This window comes from Grampus griseus, assembly GCF_964374135.1.
Source record: "Grampus griseus genome assembly, chromosome: 3".
NCBI classification, from domain to species: domain Eukaryota; kingdom Metazoa; phylum Chordata; class Mammalia; order Artiodactyla; family Delphinidae; genus Grampus; species Grampus griseus.
In genome coordinates this window covers 27,640,951-27,662,927 of record NC_139019.1, presented here as the reverse complement: position 1 = coordinate 27,662,927, position 21,977 = coordinate 27,640,951, and the positions used below count along the sequence as shown (strand labels likewise).

Below are 21,977 nucleotides of genomic sequence, written 5' to 3'. Positions count from 1 at the left end.
ATCGAGGTTCCCAACCATGCATAGTGTTTTCTTCCCCTTTCCACAAAACCTTGGTACCTTCAGATCTCTTAAGATGACCATACATAGGACTCAAGGGATTGTTGTCTCCAGAATGAGAGTAGGCATGTAATATTTATGAACATACTGTTTCTGGAAGCTGTTGGGCAGTTCAGTCTTATTCCTGCTAGTGACAGAGTGGAGGTACTAAAAGAGAGCCCACTGTTTATTTACGTTTAATCAACTTGCTGAGCTGAGGGATTGGATCAAATGCTACCACTTTGTGATGAAAGCAGCCCACCTTCTGAGGGTCATGGGTGAGAAGAGATAGTGCTTACAAACATGGAGTGGGTGGTTAAGTCATCATATCATTCAGGATATGTTTATGTGTAGCAGAAAACCCCATATAATATTTACTTATTTAAACTACTGTTGTTACTGACTGCAAAGAACTATTCTAGGTGCTGGGGATAAAGGAGTGAATAAAACAGACAAAATAGCCCTCTTTTATTCTAGTTGAAAAACGGACTTTTATCACTCACATCAATGAAATTTGGAGATAAAATGTCCAAGGCTGGTGTAGCACTCCACAGTCTTCAGGAACTCAGACTCGTATTGTCTGTCTTCTATCTTGTTTTTCTATCTTCTTTGACATCTGGCTTCTACTTCCTTGTCCAGACCATCCAGATTCAGACCAGAAAGGAGGAAGAATAAAAGAGGTATCCATGCCTTCCCTTTAAGTTCTGTAAGTTACATGTAGCACTTCCCCTTGTGTCTCATTGGTCAGAATTTAGCCACAAGGGAGGCTGGGACATTTAGTCTTTATTCTAGGAGGCTGTGTGCCCAGCAAAATGTCAACGAGGAGGAAAAAATATTGTGGGAACTGGTAGTCTGACACAGTCATCATAAAGTCAGGCACAAGTTGCCTTAGGCTTGATATGGTAGTTTTAAGGACCTGACACAAACAATAGAGAAGGGACAGATGGAGAAAGGGCATTGTGAGGGTACCCACCTTAGGTTGCCCACCACCTTAGAGTGGCCTAGATCTGTTGGAGAGCACTGATTCATTTTTCCTTCTGTGTCAATGCTTGCCTGTAGGTCCATCTTACCATTAAGAAAAGCCTGTTAAGTAGTTTGCACCATATTTATTGAGCACATACTATGTTTGGAGAGCTCAGTAATCTTTAAAAAGTACTGCCAGAAAGTGTAGGGAGGTAGATACGGAGTTTCAGAGTGGCCTCTTCCTTGGAAGGTCCCGCTGAGGCTCAGGACCAGCCCTAGGTAAATTGTAAGATGGCCCCATGCTGGTCCATCACCCATATCCCCACAGATGGAAGAGAGCTCCATTCTCCAAGTGACCACTCTCTGGTCTCTCCCACTGCCTCAGTGGCTCTACTTATGTAATAGGTCTTTCTGGTCCATCAATATGTAAACCTTCATTAAGACCTAGAAAGAAAGCATAAGCTACTTAAAGCAACCTGAGTTTCTTTTCTCACTCTGTAGCTCCTGTACAAGACATTTTTTTCTTTACTTTCATGTAGGTAATTTTAGAATGAGAGATTCTTATAATCTAAAGAGGCTTTGGCAGTCATTTAGTCTAAATTCCTTCCTGAGCTTCTCTTCCTTAAAGCTGTGTTCCGCAAGTAATGTGCCATGGAAGTCTAGGTATTAACAGGAGCTCTGAAAACGAGTCCCAAGGTCAAGAAAGCTTGGGAAACAAGAGTACCAAATTCCCCAGTTGGAGATTCGCAATATAATTAGTTTTTATAGGCTGGCAAAATTCCATACCTTACATGAAAATGTAATTGTGCAGGAGTAAACTACTGATGCCTGCAGAAAACGAGAGCTCACCACTGAGGACTTAGAGCCTCTCAGAAGCCTTTCATCGTGGCTTGGGTGAAGTGTGAAGGTCCCTGAGTTATTCACCAATCCTTCGGTCATGAAGCTGAGGAAAATGTGCTGCCAGACTTCTGTCAATGTTTAAGCATGCTGGGACTCATTATCCACTTGGTTGATTATTCAGTTTTTCTTGGTCTTCATTCTGCCCCCAGCTGCCTCCTCCACATCTGGTCTTAATTGTGAGAAATGCATCAGTACATTTCTATCAGAAGATGAGGAATGGAAAGAAAGTGTGTGGGATTAGATCTCAAATCAGGGGGATTCCTTGTCATTCCAAATGTTACCAATGAATGAAATTGATAATTTAAAATAAAATATTAGAGAGACCTTCAAGATGGTGGAGGAGTGAGATGTGGAGATCACCTTCCTCCCCACAAATACATCAGAAATACATCTACATGTGGAACAACTCCTACAGAACACCTACTGAACGCTGGCAGAAGACCTCAGACTTCCCAAAAGGCAAGAAACTCCCCACGTACCTGGGTAGGGCAAAAGAAAAAAGAAAAAACAGAGACAAAAGAATAGGGATAGGACCTGCAACTCTTGGAGGGAGCTGTGAAGGAGAAAAGGTTTCCACACGCTAGGAGGCCCATTCACTGGCGGAGATGGGGGAGTGGGTGGGGGGGAAGCTTTGGAGCCACGTAGGAGAGTGCAGCAACAGGGCTGCAGAGGACAAAGCAGAGAGATTCCCGCACAGAGGATCCATGCCGACCAGCACTCACCAGCCCGAGAGGATTGTCTGCTCACCCACCAGGGGGTGTGGGGGCTGGGAGCTGAGGCTGCGGCTTCGGAGGTCAGACCCCAGGGAAAGGACTGGGGTTGGCTGCGTGAACACAGCCTGAAGGGGGCTAGTGCGCCACAGCTAGCTGGGAGGGAATCCGGAAAAAGGTCTAGAACTGCCAAAGAGGCAATAGACCATTGTATCAGGGTGCGTGAGGAGAGGGGATTCAGAGCACTGCCTAAACGAGCTCCAGAGATGGGTGCAAGCCGTGGCTATCAGCATGGACACCAGAGATGGGCATGAGACACTAAGGCTGCTGCTGCAGCCACCAAAAAGCCTGTGTGCAAGCCCAGGTCACTATCCACACCTCCCCTCCCGGGAGACTGGGCAGCCCGCCACTGACAGGGTCCCGTGATCCAGGGACAACTCCCCCGGGAGAACGCACGGCATGCCTCAGGCTGGTACAACGTCACGCCGGCCTCTGCCGCCGCAGGCTCGCCCCGCATTCCATACCCCTCCCCCCACCCCGGCCTGAGTGAGCTAGAGCCCCCTAATCAGCTGCTCCTTTAACTCCGTCCTGTCTGAGCCAAGAAAAGACACTCTCAGAAGAGCTACACACAGAGGCGGGGCCAAATCCAAAGCTGAGCCCCAGGAGTTGTGCGAACTAAGAAGAGAAAGGGAAATCTCTCCCAGCAGCCTCAGGAGCAGAGGATTAAATCTCCACAATCAGCTTGATGTACCCTGCATCTGTGGAATACCTGAATAGACAATGAGTCATCTCAAATTGAGGAGGTGGACTTTAGGAGCAACGATACATATATTTTTTTCCTTTTTCTCTATTTGTGAGTGTGTATGTGTATGCTTCTTTGTGTGATTTTGTCTGTGTAGCTTTGCCTTTACCATTCGTCTTAGGGTTCTGTCTGTCCGTGTTTTTAGTATAATTTTTAGCACTTGTTATCACTGTTGGATTTGTTTTCTGGTTTGGTTGCTCTCTTCTTTCCTTCTTTCTTTTTTTTTTAATTAGTTTTTAATTTTTAAAAAAATTTTAATAATTTTTATTTTCTCTTTTAATAACTTTATTTTATTTTGTTTCCTTCTTTCTTTTTTTCTCCCTTTACTTCTGAGCCGTGTGGCTGACACAGTCTTGGTACACCGAGTGAGTGTCAGGCCTGTGACTCTGAGGTGGGAGAGCCGAGTTCAGGACATTGGTCCACCAGAGACCTCCCAGCTCCACATAGTATCAAACAGTGAAAGCTCGCCGAGAAATCTCCATCTCAACACTAAGACTCAGCACCACTCAACGAACAGCAAGCTACAGTGCTGAACACCCAATGCCAAACAACAAGCAAGGCAGGAACACAACCGCACCCATTAGCAGAGAGGTTTCCTAAAATCATAAGGTCACAGACACCCCAAAACACACTACCGGATGCAGCACTGACCACCAGAAACACAAGATCCAGACTCATCCACTGGAACACAGGCAGCAGTCCCGTCCACCAGGAAGCCTACACAACCCACTGAACCAACCTCAGCCACTGGGGGCAGGCACCAAAAACAACGGGAACTACAAACCTGCAGCCTGCGAAAAGGAGACCCCAAACACAGTAAGATAAGCAAAATGAGAAGACAGAAAAACACACAGCAGATGAAGGAGGAAGATAAAAACCCACCAGACCTAACAAATGAAGAGGCAACAGGCAGTCTACCTGAAAAGGAATTCAGAGTAATGATAGTAAAGATGATCCAAAATCTTGGAAGTAGAACGGAGAAAATACAAGAAACTTTTAACAAGGACCTAGAAAAACTAAAGAGCAAACAATGATGAACAACACAATAAATGAAATTAAAAATTCTCTAGAAGGAATCAAGAGCAGAATAACTGAGGCAGAAGAATGGATAAGTGACAAGGAAGAAAAAATAGTGGAAATAATTATTGCAGAGCAGAATAAAGAAAAAAGAATTGAGGACAGGGCTTCCCTGGTGGCGCAGTGGTTGAGAGTCCACCTGCCGATGCAGGGGACACGGGTTTGTGCCCCAGTCGGGGAAGATTCCACATGCCGCGGAGCAGCTGGGCCCGTGAGCCATGGCAGCTGAGCCTGCGTGTCCAGAGCCTGTGCTCCACAACGGGAAAGGCCACAACAGTGAGAGGCCCGCATACCGCAGGGAAAAAAAAAAAAAAACCACACATGGAGGCTAAATAATACACTACTTGATAACCAAGATATCACTGCAGAAATCAAAGAGGAAATAAAAAAATACCTAGAAACAAATGACAGTGCAAAAAAATGACCCAAAACCTATGGGATGCAGCAAAAGCAGTTTAAGAGAGAAGTTTATAACAATACAATCCTACCTCAAGAAACATCTCAAATAAACAATCTAATCTTACACCTAAAGCAGTTAGACAGATAAGAACAAAAAACCCCTAAGTTAGCAGAAGGAAAGAAATCATAAAGATCAGATCAGAAATAAGTGGAAAAAAATGAAGGAAACAGTAGCAAAGATCAATAAAACCAAAAGCTGGTCCTTTGAGAAGATAAACAAAATGGATAAACATTAGCCAGACTCATCAAGAAAAAAAGGGAGAAGCCTCAAATCAACAGAATTAGAAATGGAAAAGGAGAAGTAACAACTGACACTGCAGAAATACAAAGGATCATGAGAGATTACTACAAGCAACTCTATGCCAATAAAATGGACAACCTGGAAGAAATGGACGAATTCTTAGAAAAGCACAACATTATGAGACTGAACCAGGAAGAAATAGAAAATATACACAGACCAATCACAAGCACTGAAATTGAGACTGTGATTAAAAATCTTCCAACAAACAAAAGCCCAGGACCAGATGGCTTCACAGGCGAATTCTATCAAACATTAGAGAACAGCTAACACCCATCCTTCTCAAACTCTTCCAAAATACAGCAGAGGGAGGAACACTCTGGATCTCACTCTACGAGACCACCATCACCCTGATACCAAAACCAGACACAGATGTCAGAAAGAAAGAAAACTACAGGTTAATATCACTGATGAACGTACATGCAAAAATCCTCAACAAAATACTAGCAGACAGGGCTTCTCTGGTGGCTCAGTGGTTGAGGGTCCACCTGCCGATGCAGGGTACACGTGTTCATGCCCCAGTCTGGGAGGGTCCCACATGCTGCGGAGCCGCTGGGCCCGTGGGCCGTGGCCGCTGGGCCTGCGTGTCCAGAGCATGTGCTCCACGACAGGAGAGGCCACAGCAATGGGAGGCCCGCGTACCACAAAAAACAAACAAACAAACAAACAAAAATACTACTAGCAGACAGAATCCAACAGCACATTAAAGGATCATACATGAGAATCAAGTGGGTTTTATCCTAGGAATCCAAGGATTCTTCAATATACGCAAAACAATCAATGTGATACACTCTACTAACAAACTGAAGGATTAAAAAACCTATGATCTTCTCAAGAGATGCAGAAGAAGCTTTTGACCAAATGCAACAGCGATTTATGCTAAAAACCCTCCAGAAAGTAAGCATAGAGGGAACTTACCTCAACATAATAAAGGCCATATATGACAAACCCACAGCCAACATCGTTCTCAATGGGGAAAAAATGAAACCATTTCCTCTTAGATCAGGAAAAAGACAAGGTTGCCCAGTCTCACCACTGTTATTCAACATAGTTTTGGAAGTTTGACCATGGCAATCAGTGAAGAATAAGAAATAAAAGGAATCCAAATCGGAAAAGAAGAAGTAAAGCTGTCAGTGTTTGCAAACGACATGATACTATACATAGCGAATGCTAAAGACTCTACCAGCAACTACTAGAGCTAATCAATGAATTTGGTAATGTTGCAGGATACAAAATTAATACACAGAAATCTCTTGCATTCCTATACACTAATGATGAAAAATCTGAAAGAGAAATTAAGGAAACCCTCCCATTTACTGCAACAAAAAGAACAAAATACTTTGGAATAAACCCACCTAAGGAGACAAAGGACCTATATGAAGAAAACAAAAGGCCTATATGCAGAAAATTATAAGACACTGATGAAAGAAATTAAAGATGATACAAACAGATGGAGAGATATACCATGTTCTTGGATTTGGAAGAATGAACATTGTGAAAATGACTGTACTACCCAAAGCAATCTACAGAGTCAATGCAATCCCTATAAAACTACCAATGGCATTTTTCACAGAACTAGAACCAAAAATTTCACAATTTGTATGGAGACACAAAAGACCCTGAATAGCTAAAGCAATCTTGAGAAAGAAAAACGGAGCAGGAGGAATCAGACTCCCTCACTTCAAACTATACTACAAAGCTACAGTAATAAAGACAGTATGGTACTGGCTCAAAAACAGAAATATAGATAAATGGAACAGGACCGAAAGCCCAGAAATAAACCCACACACATATGGTCACCTTATGTTTGATAAAGGAGGCAAGAATGTACAATGGAGAAAAGACAGCCTCTTCAATAAGTGGTGCTGGGAAAACTGGACAGCTACATGTAAAAGAATGAAATTAGAACACTCCCTAACACCATACACAAAAATAAACTCAAAATGTATTAAAGACCTCAATGTAAGTCCAGACACTATAAAACTCTTAGATGAAAACTTAGGCAGAACACTCTCTGACATAAATCACAGCAAGATCCTTTTTGAACCACCTCGTAGAGAAATGGAAATAAAAACAAAAATAAACAAATGGGACCTAATGAAACTTAAAAGTTTTTGCACAGCAAAGGAAACCATAAACAAGACCAAAAGACAACCCTCAGAATGGGAGAATATATTTGCAAATGAAGCAGCTGACAAAGGATTAATCTCCAAAATTTACAGGCATCTCATCCAGCTCAATATCAGAAAAAGAAATAACCCAATCCAAAAATGGGCAGAAGACCTAAATAGACATTTCTCCAAAGAAGATATACAGATTGCCAACAAACACATGAAAGGATGCTCAACGTCACTAATCATTAGACAAATGCAAATCAAAACTACAATGAGGTATCACCTCACACCAGTCAGAATGGCCATCATCAAAAAATACACAAACAATAAACGCTGGAGAGGGTGTGGAGAAAAGGGAACCCTCTTGCACTGTTGGTGGGAATGTAAATTGATACAGCCACTTTGGAGAACAGCATGGAGGTTCCTTATAAATCTAAAAATAGAACTGCCATATGACCCAGCAATCCCACTACTGGGCATATACCCTGAAAAAAGCATAATTCAAAAAGAGACATGTACCACAATGTTCATTGTAACTCTATTTAGAATAGCCAGGACATGGAAGCAACCTAAGTGTCCATTGACAGATGAATGGATAAAGAAGATGTGGCACATATATGTAATGGAATATTACTCAGCCATAAAAAGAAATGAAATTGAGTTATTTGTAGTGAGGTGGATGGACCTAGAGACTGTCATACAGAGTGAAGTAAATCAGAATGAGATAAACAAATACTGTATGCTAACACATATATATGGAATCTAAAAACAAGAAAGCAAAAATGGTTCTGAAGAACCTAGGGGCAGGACAGGAATAAAGATGCAGACTTAGGGAGTGTACTTGAGGACACAGAGAGGGGGAAGTGTAAGCTGGGATGAAGTGAGTGAGTGGCGTGGACTTATATATACTACCAAATGTAAAATGGGTAGCTGGAGGGAAGCAGCTGCATAGCACAGGGAGAGCAGCTCGGTGCTCTGTGACCACCTAGAGAGATGAGATAGGGAGAGTGGGAGGGATTTTCAGGAGGGAGGAGATATGGGGATATATGTATATGTATAGCTGATTCACTTTGCTATAAAGCAGAAACTAACACACCATTGTAAAGCAATTATACTCCAATAAAGATGTTAAAAATTAAATTATTTAATTAAATAATATGCTAATGGATTAAATTGTTTTATAAATTCTCTTTCTGATTTACTCTCCAGAGAGATCTTAAACCCTCCCTTTCACTTATACTTGATTTGATTATGTTGTTATTTGGGGAATTTTCACATTTCCAAAATGGTTCATCATTTCCTCTTTTTTTTTTTTTTTTTGGCATGTTCTGAATAAACTTAGGGCTTTGTAAGGCAAGACCAGTCAGCCTTTGGAGAGTATATTTCATTTTATTTTTTCAGGTTCTCTTATTTATGTCCACAGTCCTAAACCTGGGGGGTTCTTGCTTTTGACGTATACTAGTTACTAATACTTAGTTTATGTAACTGCACTTGTTTGTCTTTAAAGACAGCTGTTTTTACTTTAATAGTGACCAGTTTTGAGAAATGGATAGTCTATTACCGAAGTGTAAAAATATTTTTAGTCCCCAGTGAATGAGGTAAATTTTTTTTTTTTTTTTTTTTTTTTTTTTTTTTTTTTTTTAGTGAAAATAAGCTCCCCGGCTGAGGCATTTTTTTTTAACATCTTTATTGGAGTATAATTGCTTTACAATGGCGTGTTAGTTTCTACTTTATAACAAAGTGAATCAGTTATACATATACATATGTTCCCGTATCTCTTCCCTCTTGCATCTCCCTCCCTCCCACCCTCCCTATCCCACCCCTCTAGGTGGTCACAAACCATGGAGCTGATCTCCCTGTGCTATGCAGCTTCTTCCGACTAGCTATCTATTTTATGTTTGGTAGTGTATATATGTCCATGCCACTCTCTCACTTTGTCACAGCTTACCCTTCCCCGTCCCCATATCCTCAAGTCCATTCTCTAGTAGGTCTGTGTCTTTATTCCCGTCTTACCTCTAGGTTCTTCATGACATTTTTTTTTCTTTCTTAGATTCCATATATATGTGTTAGAATATGGTATTTGTTTTTCTCTTTCTGACTCACTTCACTCTGTATGACAGACTCTATGTCCGTCCACCTTACTACAGATAACTCAATTTCATTTCTTTCTATGGCTGAGTAATATTCCATTGTATATATGTGCCACATCTTCTTTATCCATTCATCTGTTGATGGACACTTAGGTTGCTTCCATGTCCTGGCTATTGTAAATAGAGCTGCAATGAACATTTTGGTACATGAGTTCTTTTGAATTATGGTTTTCTCAGGGTATATGCCCAGTAGTGGGATTGGTGGGTTGTATGGTAATTCTATTTTTAGTTTTTTAAGGAACCTCCATGCTGTTCTCCATAGTGGCTGTATCAATTTACATTTCTACCAACAGTGCAAGAGGGTTCCCTTTTCTCCACACCCTGTCCAGCATTTATTGTTTGTGTATTTTTTGATGATGGCCATTCTGACTGGTGTGAGATGATATCTCATTGTAGTTTTGATTTGCATTTCTCTAATGATTAATGATGTTGAGCATTCTTTCATGTGTTTGTTGGCAATCTGTATATCTTCTTTGGAGAAATGTCTATTTAGGTCTTCTGCCCATTTTTGGATTGGGTTGTTTGTTTTTTTCTTATTGAACTGCATGAGCTGCTTGTAAATTTTGGAGATTAATCCATTGTCAGTTGCTTCATTTGCAAATATTTTCTCCCATTCTGAGGGTTGTCTTTTGGTCTTGTTTATGGTTTCCTTTGCTATGCAAAATCTGAGGCATTTTAAATCTATCCAAAGCCAGCCTGAAGAGATGAACAGGTCTGGCAGCTCAGCTATCATTGCTAAAGGACATGGCTCCAGCATTGACCTTCAGCTCTGTTGGGAAAGGCCACAGTGTTCTGCCAAGAAGGGGATCTGGTTGCAAGTATGTGATGGCAGCCAGCTGCTGACAGTTGTGCATGGGCAATGGAAAGATGTGTTGGCTCAACTCTGACAACACCAGAGCTGACAGGTCCCTGAGAGATGGTGGTATCTAGTGGCTTAAAGTTGTGTTGTGTGGAATCCCCCTCAGGGTCATCTGCCACAACCCAGTGATCAGAGCCACTTTCTTTTCTTTGCTTTTTGCTTAATCTTTGTTTGAAGAAAGGGTTCCATAAGTGAAATAAAATTTTAAAGTAGGAGTTCAGTTCATTTTCCTCATTACATTGGGGTGGAGTTGTGGGGACTGGTGATGAGAACATTTGTCCATGGTCACGGGACTTGCAGTTGGCTCTGTGCAGAAGTGGTTCAGGCCGGGCCCATAGGGAGTGAGTCAGCAGTGGGCCTGGACAAGGTGTCTAGGTCCTCTCAGACTTAAGACATTCTTCTTCCCTTTTCCAGGCAAGTGGAGCCTGGGAATTCCACCCCCATCTCTATGCCACCCATCTAAATAAGATTCAGACTGACTCACCTAAAATGCTCACCTGCTGCTTAGTGGCTATGAGACTTTGAACAAATTTGAATAAATATAACCTCTTCGAATCTCATTTTTCTCACTTAAAAATGGCAATAATAAGACTTACCTCAAAACTTGTTGAGAATTAAATACAGTTGGCCCTCCCTATCTGAAGGTTCAGCCAACCACAGATTCAGCCAACCTTGGATGGAAAATACTCCAGAAAAAAAAGAAAAACTCCAGAAAATTCCAGAAAGCAAAATTTGGATTTGTTGCTCACTGGCAACTATTTGCATAGCATGTTATTGTATTTATAACTATTTACATAGCACTTACATTATATTAGGTATTACAAGTAATCTAGAGATGATTTAAAGTATACAGGAGGATGTGCGTAGGTTATATGCAAATATGTCATTGTATATAAATGACTTGAATATTCATGGATATTGGCATCTGCAGGGACTCCTGGAACTAATTCCCTGTGGATACAGAAGGGTGACTGTAATAAATGTCAGATCTGAAAAAATGTTCATCACAGGCCTGTCTCTTGATAGGCGCTCCGTCAGAAGTGGGCATTAGTGTTTGTGTTCTTCCTGAGTTGTGTTTCAGGAAACTCACTCATGCTGGTGGCAGGAAGGTGGGAACAAGGGTACTAGGTCTCACTTATCTGGAAGCTATAGAGTGTGGCCTGGTAAAGATTAACTTGAGAGGATCTTCTTGGGGGAAACTAGATCTCAAACCTGGCAGTCGGTACAATTCATGGCCAATTTCCAATTAATGGTAAACAGTTCTAAGCTAGTCAGAAATCTTCCTTCTTCATGGGAGCTCTGCATATGAGGCAGCAAAAGAGAATCCAGATGAGGGAAGAGTTGAGTTGGGGTAGGAGACAGAGCCTGGAGCAATTCCCTAAGCAGAAGAGGTAGCTTCTAGAAGCTACTAGCATGCTAAAAAGGCTCCCTTGAAAGTACAGGAAACTATAATTTCCAGAGTCTCCTGCTCTGTGTTCACTTTCCCTGCTACCTGATAGTACTCGAGCTGCCTCCAGGCAACTTCCTCAAGGCTTGGTCTGTTCCTGTCTGAAGGTGACCCTGAGTCTAAGAGAAAGGTGGCAGTTAAAGGCTCCACTACCTGAGAAAGCTCTAAATGAGAGTGAGCTTTGTGAAGAGCTGCCTAAAGCATTTGGGAAAGGAGGAAAAAAAAAAAGCTGAATTATTTGTATTTCCCAGGGATCTTCAGTGCCTCTGCTGTGCTAGTGTTCAGGGTGTCCTGGACATCTCAGTGGACCCTGGACACACCCCTGCTCTTCCTTAGCTTCCGGTTTAGGGAAGTCATTCCTGTGTCAGGACAGGAAATCATCTGTACTTACACTGCCCACTTGGCTAGATTTCTTCCCTTAAAACAAACACGTCCCAGGCTCAGTGTGGAGAATCCTCTAACTGAAACAGTCCTCTCAGGGAGAAAAGTAAACAACTCTTGCAGTTCTTCTTTATTTGTGATTCATAAATCTATTCCAATTCATTTTTAGCTTTTCCTTCACCCATGCATCAAGCATTTACTGGTGTCACTGTTTGCCAAGCACAGTATTAGGCACTGGATACAAAGCTAGTGGAGCTCTGGCCCTGTAGGTACTTAAAGCCTCACTGGACATTCCCCAAGCAGCAGGATATCACAGCAGGGTAGAAAGTGCTCAGAAGCTATCCCAGCCCAGAAGAGGGATCTCTAAACAGAGTGTGTGTGGTATGGAATGGACTGTGTCCTCCTGAATTTCCCATGTTGAAGTTCTAACCCCCAGTGTGACTGTATTTGGACATAGGGCTTTTAGGAGGAAACTAAGGTTAAATGAAATCATAAGGGTGGGGTCCTAATCCAATTGGATTGGTGGCCATATGAGAAAAGGATGAAAAAGAGATCCCTCTCTCTCTCCACATGCACACAGTGGGAAAAGAGGTCTCACCAGAGCCTGACCATGCTGGCATCCTGATCTTCCAGCTTCCAGGACTGTGAGAAAGTAAATTTCTGTTGATGGTATTTCATTGTGGCAGTCTGAGCTAAGATAATGTGTGTGTGTGTTTGAGGGGCAGTGGGGCGGGGGGGTTGGGGAGATAGGAGCTTCCCAGAATTGTTGGCACCTCACCTGCCCCCGAAGGACTGTCCGGCTTTGTCATCAGGCCTTGAAGATAAATGTGTAGGGCTGACTTCTTGTAGTTCATAACATTTCTTAGCCAAGTCTGGGATGACTTCCTCAGGACTCAGCAAAGTCAGCCTAGATATGTACAGTTCTGTCTCCCAACTCAGTCCCAACAGGGCCCAATTCAAATCCCACCACTTCTGGCACTATCTGTAATAGAACTGATATCTCTCTCCTTGGGAATTATTTGAAACCTGATCATGTGTTCATATGTTCTTGTTATCTTACGCACAATTAGATTGACTGTCACATCAGTGCGAAGATCGTGTCACTTATTTCTTTGCCTCTATTCCTAGGAAGGTAGAGTAGGGCTTGCCCATAGAGCCTGGTCCATGTTGTTGCTGTCACCAGACAGACTTGGCTGGATCTAGGCTCTGTTGTTTACTGCGTGACTCTGGGGAAATTATTTAACCTCTTTGAGCTTTGGTTTCCTCGTCTGTACTACGGTGATAACATCAGGGCTTATCAGATGGACTTGCTGGCACAGTGAATGAAGCATTGTGTATGGAGGGCTTAGCACAGGATCTGGCCTTTAGCACGTGCTTGGTGTAGGCTTGTTGAAAACATTTTGATATTTGTCTTTACCAGACCCCATCTCTCACTTCCATGTTTCCTCCTGCAAGACCATTTACTGAGTGACTCACCTATTTGCTGGAAAAATGAAGATAACCTGATGGGCTTTAAACTCTGTTTCTTAATATCAAGGAGATAAAAGGTAGAGGAGGGAGAGTAGAGAAGGAGAAGTGAGAAAAGAAATAAAGGACTGGGAGAAGCAGAGAAATCGCCTTTATTCTACCAGTGTCTTACCTGTGCCGGCCTCCTGCCAGACCTTAGACACATTTGGGCCTGAGGAGGTGGGAGGGGGGAACCACAGCCAGCCAGGGATCCAAGGCTGCAGCCTGGAGCACAGGGTCCTCTTTAATGAAAGGGCTGCATACTGCACGGTGTCTGCCAACTGCAGTGAGCTGAGGGCTATACGAGGGGGCCAGCGCCCAGGGAAGGGATGCAGAGCCTGTGGAGCCAAGGGAGAGTAGGGGACCGTGTGACCAAGGGCTTTGTGAGGGCACTGGGTTGCCCGGGTAGGTGAGCTTGTGGAGAGCACTGAGCATCCTTGCACCTTGGAGGAGACCCATCCCCACACAGCAAAGAAGGAGACTGAGAGAAGGAGATTGCACCTCACCCATGTTGGTAAGGTTCCTCTACTTGGCCCAGTCTTCTGACACCCCTCCCAGAAGCACAGACCCCACCTGAGCTCAGGGTGGTTTGTTCCCTGGCTGTGCAGAAAGATTTAGAAACAGGTTGTAGTTTGAAAATGTTCCCATGAGCTTCAAAAAGAGATGAAAGGGTGAGAGACAGGAGGTCAGTAGGGGTTCAGAGTTAGAAACCATCAGTCAACTCTCTGGAGAGTCCTTAGGGAAGTCATACTTATCCATGCAAAGTAAGGGGAGAAGGAAGATAGAAAGTTGTTCTACCGCAGATGAGGGGTTAACCGTCTCCCCGTTTGTAAGTCTTCACAGCACTTCCCCCTAAGGTTTCTGCAATCCTGAATTATTTTTCAAAAGTCTCATATCAAAGTACAGCTTTATTATTTTCAAGGAAAACTCACAATAATAGAATTTGAATTTATTTAGCCCTATGGTCATGTGTCATTTCTTTTGTAAATATTACTCAGTGTAGTGTGTTCTAACTTCACATATAAAGCAAAACTAAGGAACCAGGATGGGTTACATAGCAAACCAGTGTAATCAGCTCTACAATCCAGAGAGCACTGTGGGGAGAGGAGAGGATATGGTTTTAGTTGTCCCTATTCCATGTCTGAGGCAGGGCCTCAGGAGGAGGTGTGGTTCTAGATGGCTCGGAAGAACAGGACCAGACTAATAAGTGGAAATGCCAGGGAGGAGGTTCCAGCTCACTACAGGAGGGAACTGTGAGTTGGTGCGTGCCCCCAGCACTGGAAGTATTCAAGCTGAGGCTGGGTGGCCATCACCAGAGAGGAGGAAGGGGGAGTGAGCTTTGCTGTTCTGCTCTCCTGTTCTGCCCCGGCCAGCGGTCCAGGGTGCCGATGAGAGTAGGTAGCAGGTGTGTGGCTGTCTTCCTGATAGAAATCTTCAAAGACTGAGACTGCTTCTCCATCAGCCCAGGCTCCTTTCCTTATTTACCCTTTTGGTAAATTGATCTTTTGTCAACTTTCTAAACCATTCTGAGCCCACTGAAACCTTTTAGACTTGACCACCACTTGGGTTAAACTTCCCAATGTGTGAAGTAGCACTTTATTCTTATTTTGGTTTTAAATAGACCTCTTTCAGGTTTCAAGGAGGTGCTTCTCAAACTTCTGGGAGTTTGAGAATGATTCTAATTCTCTTCATGATTCTATAGCCTCTTCTGGGTTTTGCCTTCCAGACTATGATCCTCATATATTGTCTTTTCCATACTTAAACCTATGAGTCACCTTGAGAGTTTCACTGTGCTTTGCTAGATCTTTTCCAGCTTTTTAAAAATACCTTCGTGAAGTAGGATATCCTGAACCAAATGCAGCTTTTCCAGCTTACATTTCTGCAGTTTTATGCATATTTACTCTGTGGGAGGCAGTGTGGTGTATATGAAAATGCGTGATTTTAGGGCATAGAAAATCCTGGATCTTCCATGGATGTTATGGGCTGTGTGACTTTGGGGAGTTATTTAACCAGCCACTTTGAGCATCAGTTTCCACATTTGCAAGATGGAGATAGCAGTAGGCACCTCAGATGTTCATGAGGATAAACAACTTGGCTTTTTTTTAAAAAAATATTTATTTATTTGGCTGCACTGGGTCTTAGTTGAGGCACGTGGGATCTTCGTTGCCGCATGCAGGATCTTTAGTTGCAGCATGTGGGATCTAGTTCCCTGACCAGGGATGGAACCCAGGCCCCCTGCACTGGGAGTGTGGAGTCCTAACCACTGGACCACCAGGGAAGTCCTGCAACTTAGCATTTTAAAGTCTAGTACCCTGCCTTGCGTTCAGTAAGCCCTGAATAATTTAGAGGAGAAGGAGCTGGAGAAGGAGAAGAAAGTTCCCATTCTTGATTATAATATCTTTTTAATGAGGGACCTATTTAATGAAACAGGTAATAATTATTTCAGAGCAGTATATTTGAACCTCCCTGTCATATTCCAATTTCACTTATCTGGGTCATATTCATTTAAACTGATCTCTTCTTCCATTCCAGTCAAATAGATAAGAACGTTGTATTCATGCATTATTAAATATAACTTAAACTTACAGCCTTGCATCTTTATAAACATAAGTGAGTAATATGTGAGAGAGATAGAGAATGAACCCCCTATCTTCTGGTTAATGTTTAGACAGTCTTGGCACCTCCCAGAAGCAAGAGCTACAGCGAGAGAAGTGGGAGAGGAGCAAGCTGCCAGGCAGAAGCCTCTCTCGGCGTTCCATCAGCAAGGAGAGGTGGGTGGAGACCCTGGTGGTGGCCGACACGAAGATGATTGAGTACCATGGGAGCGAGAATGTGGAGTCCTATATCCTCACCATCATGAACATGGTACGTCAGACCACGTGGGGACAGGGGCAGCTGGTGAATAGATACCACTAGAGGTGCTCCATCCCCCAAATAAGAGACCTTCTTTTGATCCCCTTTTTTTTTTTTTTTTTGCGGTACGCGGGCCTCTCACTGTTGTGGCCTCTCCTGTTGTGGAGCACAGGCTCCGGAAGCGCAGGCTCAGCGGCCATGGCTCACGGGCCCAGCCACTCCGCAGCATGTGGGATCTTCCCGGACCGGGGCACGAACCCGTGTCACCTGCATCGTCAGGCAGACTCTCAACCACTGCGCCACCAGGGAAGCCCCCTTTATTTTTTAATTTTTTTTTTAATTTTTTTTTTTGGCTGCACAGCTTGCAGGATCTTAGTGCCCCGACCAGGGATTGAACCGGGCCCTTGGCCCTGAAAGCGCAGAGTGCTAACCACTGGACTGCCAGGGAGTTCCCTGGTCCTTTTAATATATATATATATATATATATATATATATATATATATATTTGTATTTATATTTATAAATATATTCCATGCCTAGATAATTAAGGACAAATTATTCTTTCTCTTAAAAACACGTATCCTAGGAAAACTTATAATGTGTCATGTACATTTTCTACTAGTTACTTATCAAGTGACTCAATCATTTTAGTATGATTTTTTTCCTCACTGATTTATATAAGTTCACAAATGAGGAAACTGAGACAAAGAACTAGAACATGATTTCTTCAAGGTAGTTGGAGCTAGAATTGGAATAAAGTTAAGGACCCCTAATTTGAAGCTTCCGTTTTGCCTTGTAATGCTTCCTGCTTTCCCACGTGGCCGTATCTCACTCATCTTTGCACTCCACCAAAAATTCCTGATCTATAAGATAAGGAATTATTTCAACTACATTACAGTTCTGTTTCTTCCCCTCCTCCAGCATTTATCTGTTCTCTGTTCATGTGAGCCTAACGGTTTTCCGTTTCTGACTCTAGGTCACCGGGTTGTTCCATAACCCAAGCATTGGCAATGCAATTCACATCGTTGTGGTTCGGCTCATTCTACTTGAAGAAGAAGAGGTAAGGAATAGTTTCCCCACCGGTCTTGTGACCTGGCTCTTCACACTCCCTACCTGCTTCCTTCAGAAGAGCTGTGGATGGACAAGAAAGAGGGTACCAGAAAGATGTTTGGAAGCCCATCCGTGTTATTTTCTTGGGAATTCAGGGATGTCAAGTGGGAGATAGAGAACGTTTCCGAGATATACAGACTTGAAATCACCTGACGGTCTTTGTATCTAGTAACTCACAAATCAGATTGACAGCAGTGACTAAGAATGTTCCACAGTGGAAACAGACTAAATCATGTTATGGCTGGGTGATTCAAATAAAAGTTAGGAGAGACATGGTAATACTGAACCTTTTACACCGTTTATTTACCTCTTGCATGTTAATACATGTCTCTCGGATCTGGGCCCGCTTGTCTCTCCGCAATTTTACTTGGGGATTCTATCTCTTCTCAGAGACTTAGAGAGCATGTGTATGCTGAGACTCAACTGATACCTCAAGCCCAGACCTCCTACTTGAGCTCCAGACTTACATCCAGTTGCTCATTTGACATCTCAACCTGGATGTGTTCTACTCCACTTGAACTTGGAAACTTAGTCCAAAGTGGAATTCTCGATTACTCCCTGCCCGAATCATCTCAGCCCTGCCTTCCACCCTTCCCCTACCCCCCATCTTACCCATCTCAGTAAACGGTGCTATTGTGCACTGTTACATAAGCCTGGGAGTCACTCTTGCTTCCCTCCTTTCTTATCTTCCACGTTCCACAGCAAGGCCCACCGTGCTCCTACCTTCAAAGTGCATCTCAAAATCACCCACTGTTCATCATGTCCACAGTCATTGTGTTGGTTTATGGCTTTTATCATATCCTGCCTAGACTACCACAGTGAGATCCCAAATGCTCTTCCTATTTTAAGCCTTCCCTGACACCCCCAGCACCCTAATCCAATCTCTGCGTAGCAGTTAGAATGGCAATTTTAGATACAAATTGAGTTGCTCCACTGAGCAAAACTATTTAATGGATTTATGTTGTTTTTAGAACAAATTCAGCATTTCTTACTGCGTCCTGCAGAGACATTCATGGTCTGGCCTCCGTCCACCTTTCCATTTTTAACTTGTGTCACTCTCTGCCTCGCTTACCCCACATCCCCCCACTTTGCCCACCCCCGCACTGGACTTCAGATAGGTTCCAGAACACGCAAGGCCCCCGTCAGCCTCATGGCCTATGCACTTGAGGTTCCCAGTGCCTGAAGCACCCCTGCCCTGGCTCTGCTCAGTGGCTGACACCTTCTCACCTCTCAGGCCTCTGTTGAAATGCTGCCTCTTCAGAGAGGTCTCAATGACCAGCCTACCCAAAGCTGGTCCCACTTAACTGTTCTCCATCACAGAAAGTGATTTACTTCCTTTACTGATACCACTCTTGCAATTCATTAACAGTCTGTGTATTTGTTTTCTCTTTTCTTATTTATCTCAGCCACCATCAGAATGTGAATTCCATGAGAGCGGTAACTATGTCCCTTTATCCTTGGCTTTGTCTCCAGCACTGAACACAGTGCCTGGCCATGAATGAATGAATAAATAAATGAATGAAGTAAAATTTAGTGAATGACTGAACCAGCCAACCTGATGAAATGACTTTGCAATCTATAGCACTTAGCCAGCAGCTGAGATATGTGAAGAAGGGCATCGTTCAAATCTTCATCAGCAAGAGATCTGAGGTCAAGATGCTCAGGGCAGGGTTGATTGCTTTCGGAGGAGAAGCCTCCAGGCAGAAGATTTTAAAACAACGATCTCTGGAGCCTGATCCTTTTTCCTTCTTCTCCCCTCTACCATCGCTATTTCCCTTAGTCACTCAAGATATACTTTGGGTATCTTGGAATACCGATGGATATATTATTTCCCTTCCTGTAAACCTTTTGTTAAGAAAATTTACCCAAAACTTAGAAACCAGGCAAAACAAAAATTATGTGTCCTTTCAGTGTCTAACTGACCTATCTCACTCTATGGGAATGTAACTTTGTTTGATTATTATTCATGATTGATTAGGGTCTAGACATGGTAAAGTTAGGTGTTAACATGCAGGAAACTGATAGAGTACAAATGGGTTTTGGACAGTAGAGATGGAAATGATTTGTGTCCAGCAAGAAGATAACTCCAAAGACTATGGTTTTATTGGTCTGTGGAACATTATGTAATTTTGCATCTAATGTAGCAGTCTTAGGCCAGCATTCTTTTTTTTTTTTTTTAACTGACTATAGTTGCATCAGTTTCATGTATCTGCCTTCGAACCAGCTTTGCCATCTTGCCTGTCTCCTTATTAGTGAGTTAAATATATCTTGAACATGGGCTCACTATATATCTGTCTGAGAATTATGTTTTTAACTTTTTGAAAATTATACCTGGATACCTTGGAAGACAAATTTTCACTACTGTATAATGGCCTAGCATATATGCATGCTTAGCTACAGGGGGAAAAAAGGAAGGTTCTTCTGGGTGTGGGAAGGAAAAACCTTTACCCTCTGCAGTTTCAACAGCAGCACTAGTGGGAGCTCAACATGTGGCTTCTGTGGATTTTGGGCCCCTTTTAACTCTGTAGCTCTTCATTCCAGGAAACAATGCCGCCAAAGTCTTGCTTCCAGTGGAATCCTTTGAAAGAACTGGATTGGCCATTACCTCTCTGACCCCACCACAGTTACATTGTTTTTCTTCTTCCCTTCCTCATTTCGCAAGTGCAATGAGACACAAATGATTTGCTGCAAAAATCCACGGCTTCCTTTCTCCCACTTGCCAAATATCTTCCTCATTCAAGCTTTTATAGACTCTCCAAGGGGTACAAGGTTCATAATTTGACAACAGAACGGCCAGCTCATTGGAGAGTTGCAATTCACAATTCTCATTTTCTTGATTCCCAGATCATGGCTCTAACTATTCTTCACATCTTGGACTAATGAGCAGCCCCATCAACAGCAAACAGCAATGATTCCAGCCCTTAACTTACATCAGGGTAGCAGCCAGAGGCAGGAAGTACAGTGTGAGGTACTGGGAGGTGACTGCTCTTGAGCAAGGAGACCTGAGTTCGAGTCCTGACTCTGTCATCATCCCGTAGGTAACTCTGAGAAAGTCACATCATTGCTGCATCCCTCCTTTTTTCTTCATCTGTAAATGAGAAGCACGTTGTGGTACGTCAACTCTATGTCTCATGCTGTGCTAGCTGGTGAGGGTACAAATATGAATCAACGTCGTATTTCTGATTGTGAGGAGCTTAGCATCTCCTGCACAAAGGCACAGAATAGAAAATTTCAAATTGAGCTTGTCATGAATACAAAGAAAAGAAAAAGAGTACCTGGGATAAGGAAGGATACTTGGATGTCTATGCTGGGTTTTAGAGGATGAGAAGAAATTAACCAGTGAGGAAGGACATCCCAGGAAGGGGAACCTAGAAGTAGGGACAATAGCCTTAGTGCTTAAACTAAGCACTAAGCATGCATATATGCTAGACCATTTATCTGTGAGAGGCTGTGAACACACCACTGATCATGAACCACAAAATGGGAGGCTCAGAAACCTTGCTGTGAAAAAAGGAAACAATGAGATTTTGTCGGAGGCAGGAGAGAAAACAGCCGATGGAAACCTGCCCACCTCCGTTCACACCTGGTCTTGTTCCAGTGTTACCTGTCTCTGTGTGACATCATCATCCTTCCTGTTGTAGGAGCCAAAGACCCAGAAGGCATCCATGACACCTCCTTCTCCCCCCTCCACCCCATATCCAGCCCATCATCATGTACTCACAGTTTTCTCTGACCATCTCATTTACATCACTTTAATTCAAGATACAGTTATCTCTTTCCTGGGCTATAGTTGTATGTACTTTCTGGTCTGCTTGGATTCCTTTTGATCTTGTTTTCTCATTGCAGCCAGGATGATCTCTAAATGGTAATCTGATTATCTCTACCCTCCTGACACCCCTTTCCAAAGCCCATCCCTGGTTTAAAGCAATCCAGTGTTTCTCTGATTCCCTCTCTAATCACTTACTATGCCCTCCTTGCTCTTGAGATAGAGTGATAGTCTTCTACTTATCATGCTTTCTCCTGCTGCTGGTCTTGTTATTGCCTGGACTGTCTTCCTTTTTGACTTCACTTAGTTAACACCTTCATCCTTCAGATCTCAGCTCAAGTGTCTCCTGGCTGGGGAAGCCTTCCCTGATGTCCATGCCCAGTAATATTTTATTATATACTCCCACAATACTGCATTTCTCCTTCATAGCACATATCCGAATTGTAAGTTTACATCTATTTGCCTGCCACACTTTCCTCCATTAGTGTGTAAGACTGGGTCTGGCAAAGGTTGGGTCTGGTGTTGCTTGCCACTTAGCCCTACTGG

At 43.0% G+C, this 21,977-nt stretch overlaps 1 protein-coding gene across 3 annotated transcripts in view; it reads left to right on the top strand.

Annotated features, from left to right (window-relative positions):
* ADAMTS12 (ADAM metallopeptidase with thrombospondin type 1 motif 12) overlaps window positions 1–21,977 on the top strand; it is a 382,005-nt gene that overhangs the window by 201,944 nt on the left and 158,084 nt on the right. For all 3 annotated transcript variants that reach the window (XM_082652277.1, XM_082652278.1, XM_082652276.1), the window contains exons 4-5: window positions 16,371–16,567; window positions 17,532–17,615. In XM_082652277.1, coding sequence (XP_082508403.1) covers window positions 16,371–16,567; window positions 17,532–17,615 — 281 coding nt within the window. The remainder of the gene's footprint in view (window positions 1–16,370; window positions 16,568–17,531; window positions 17,616–21,977) is intronic.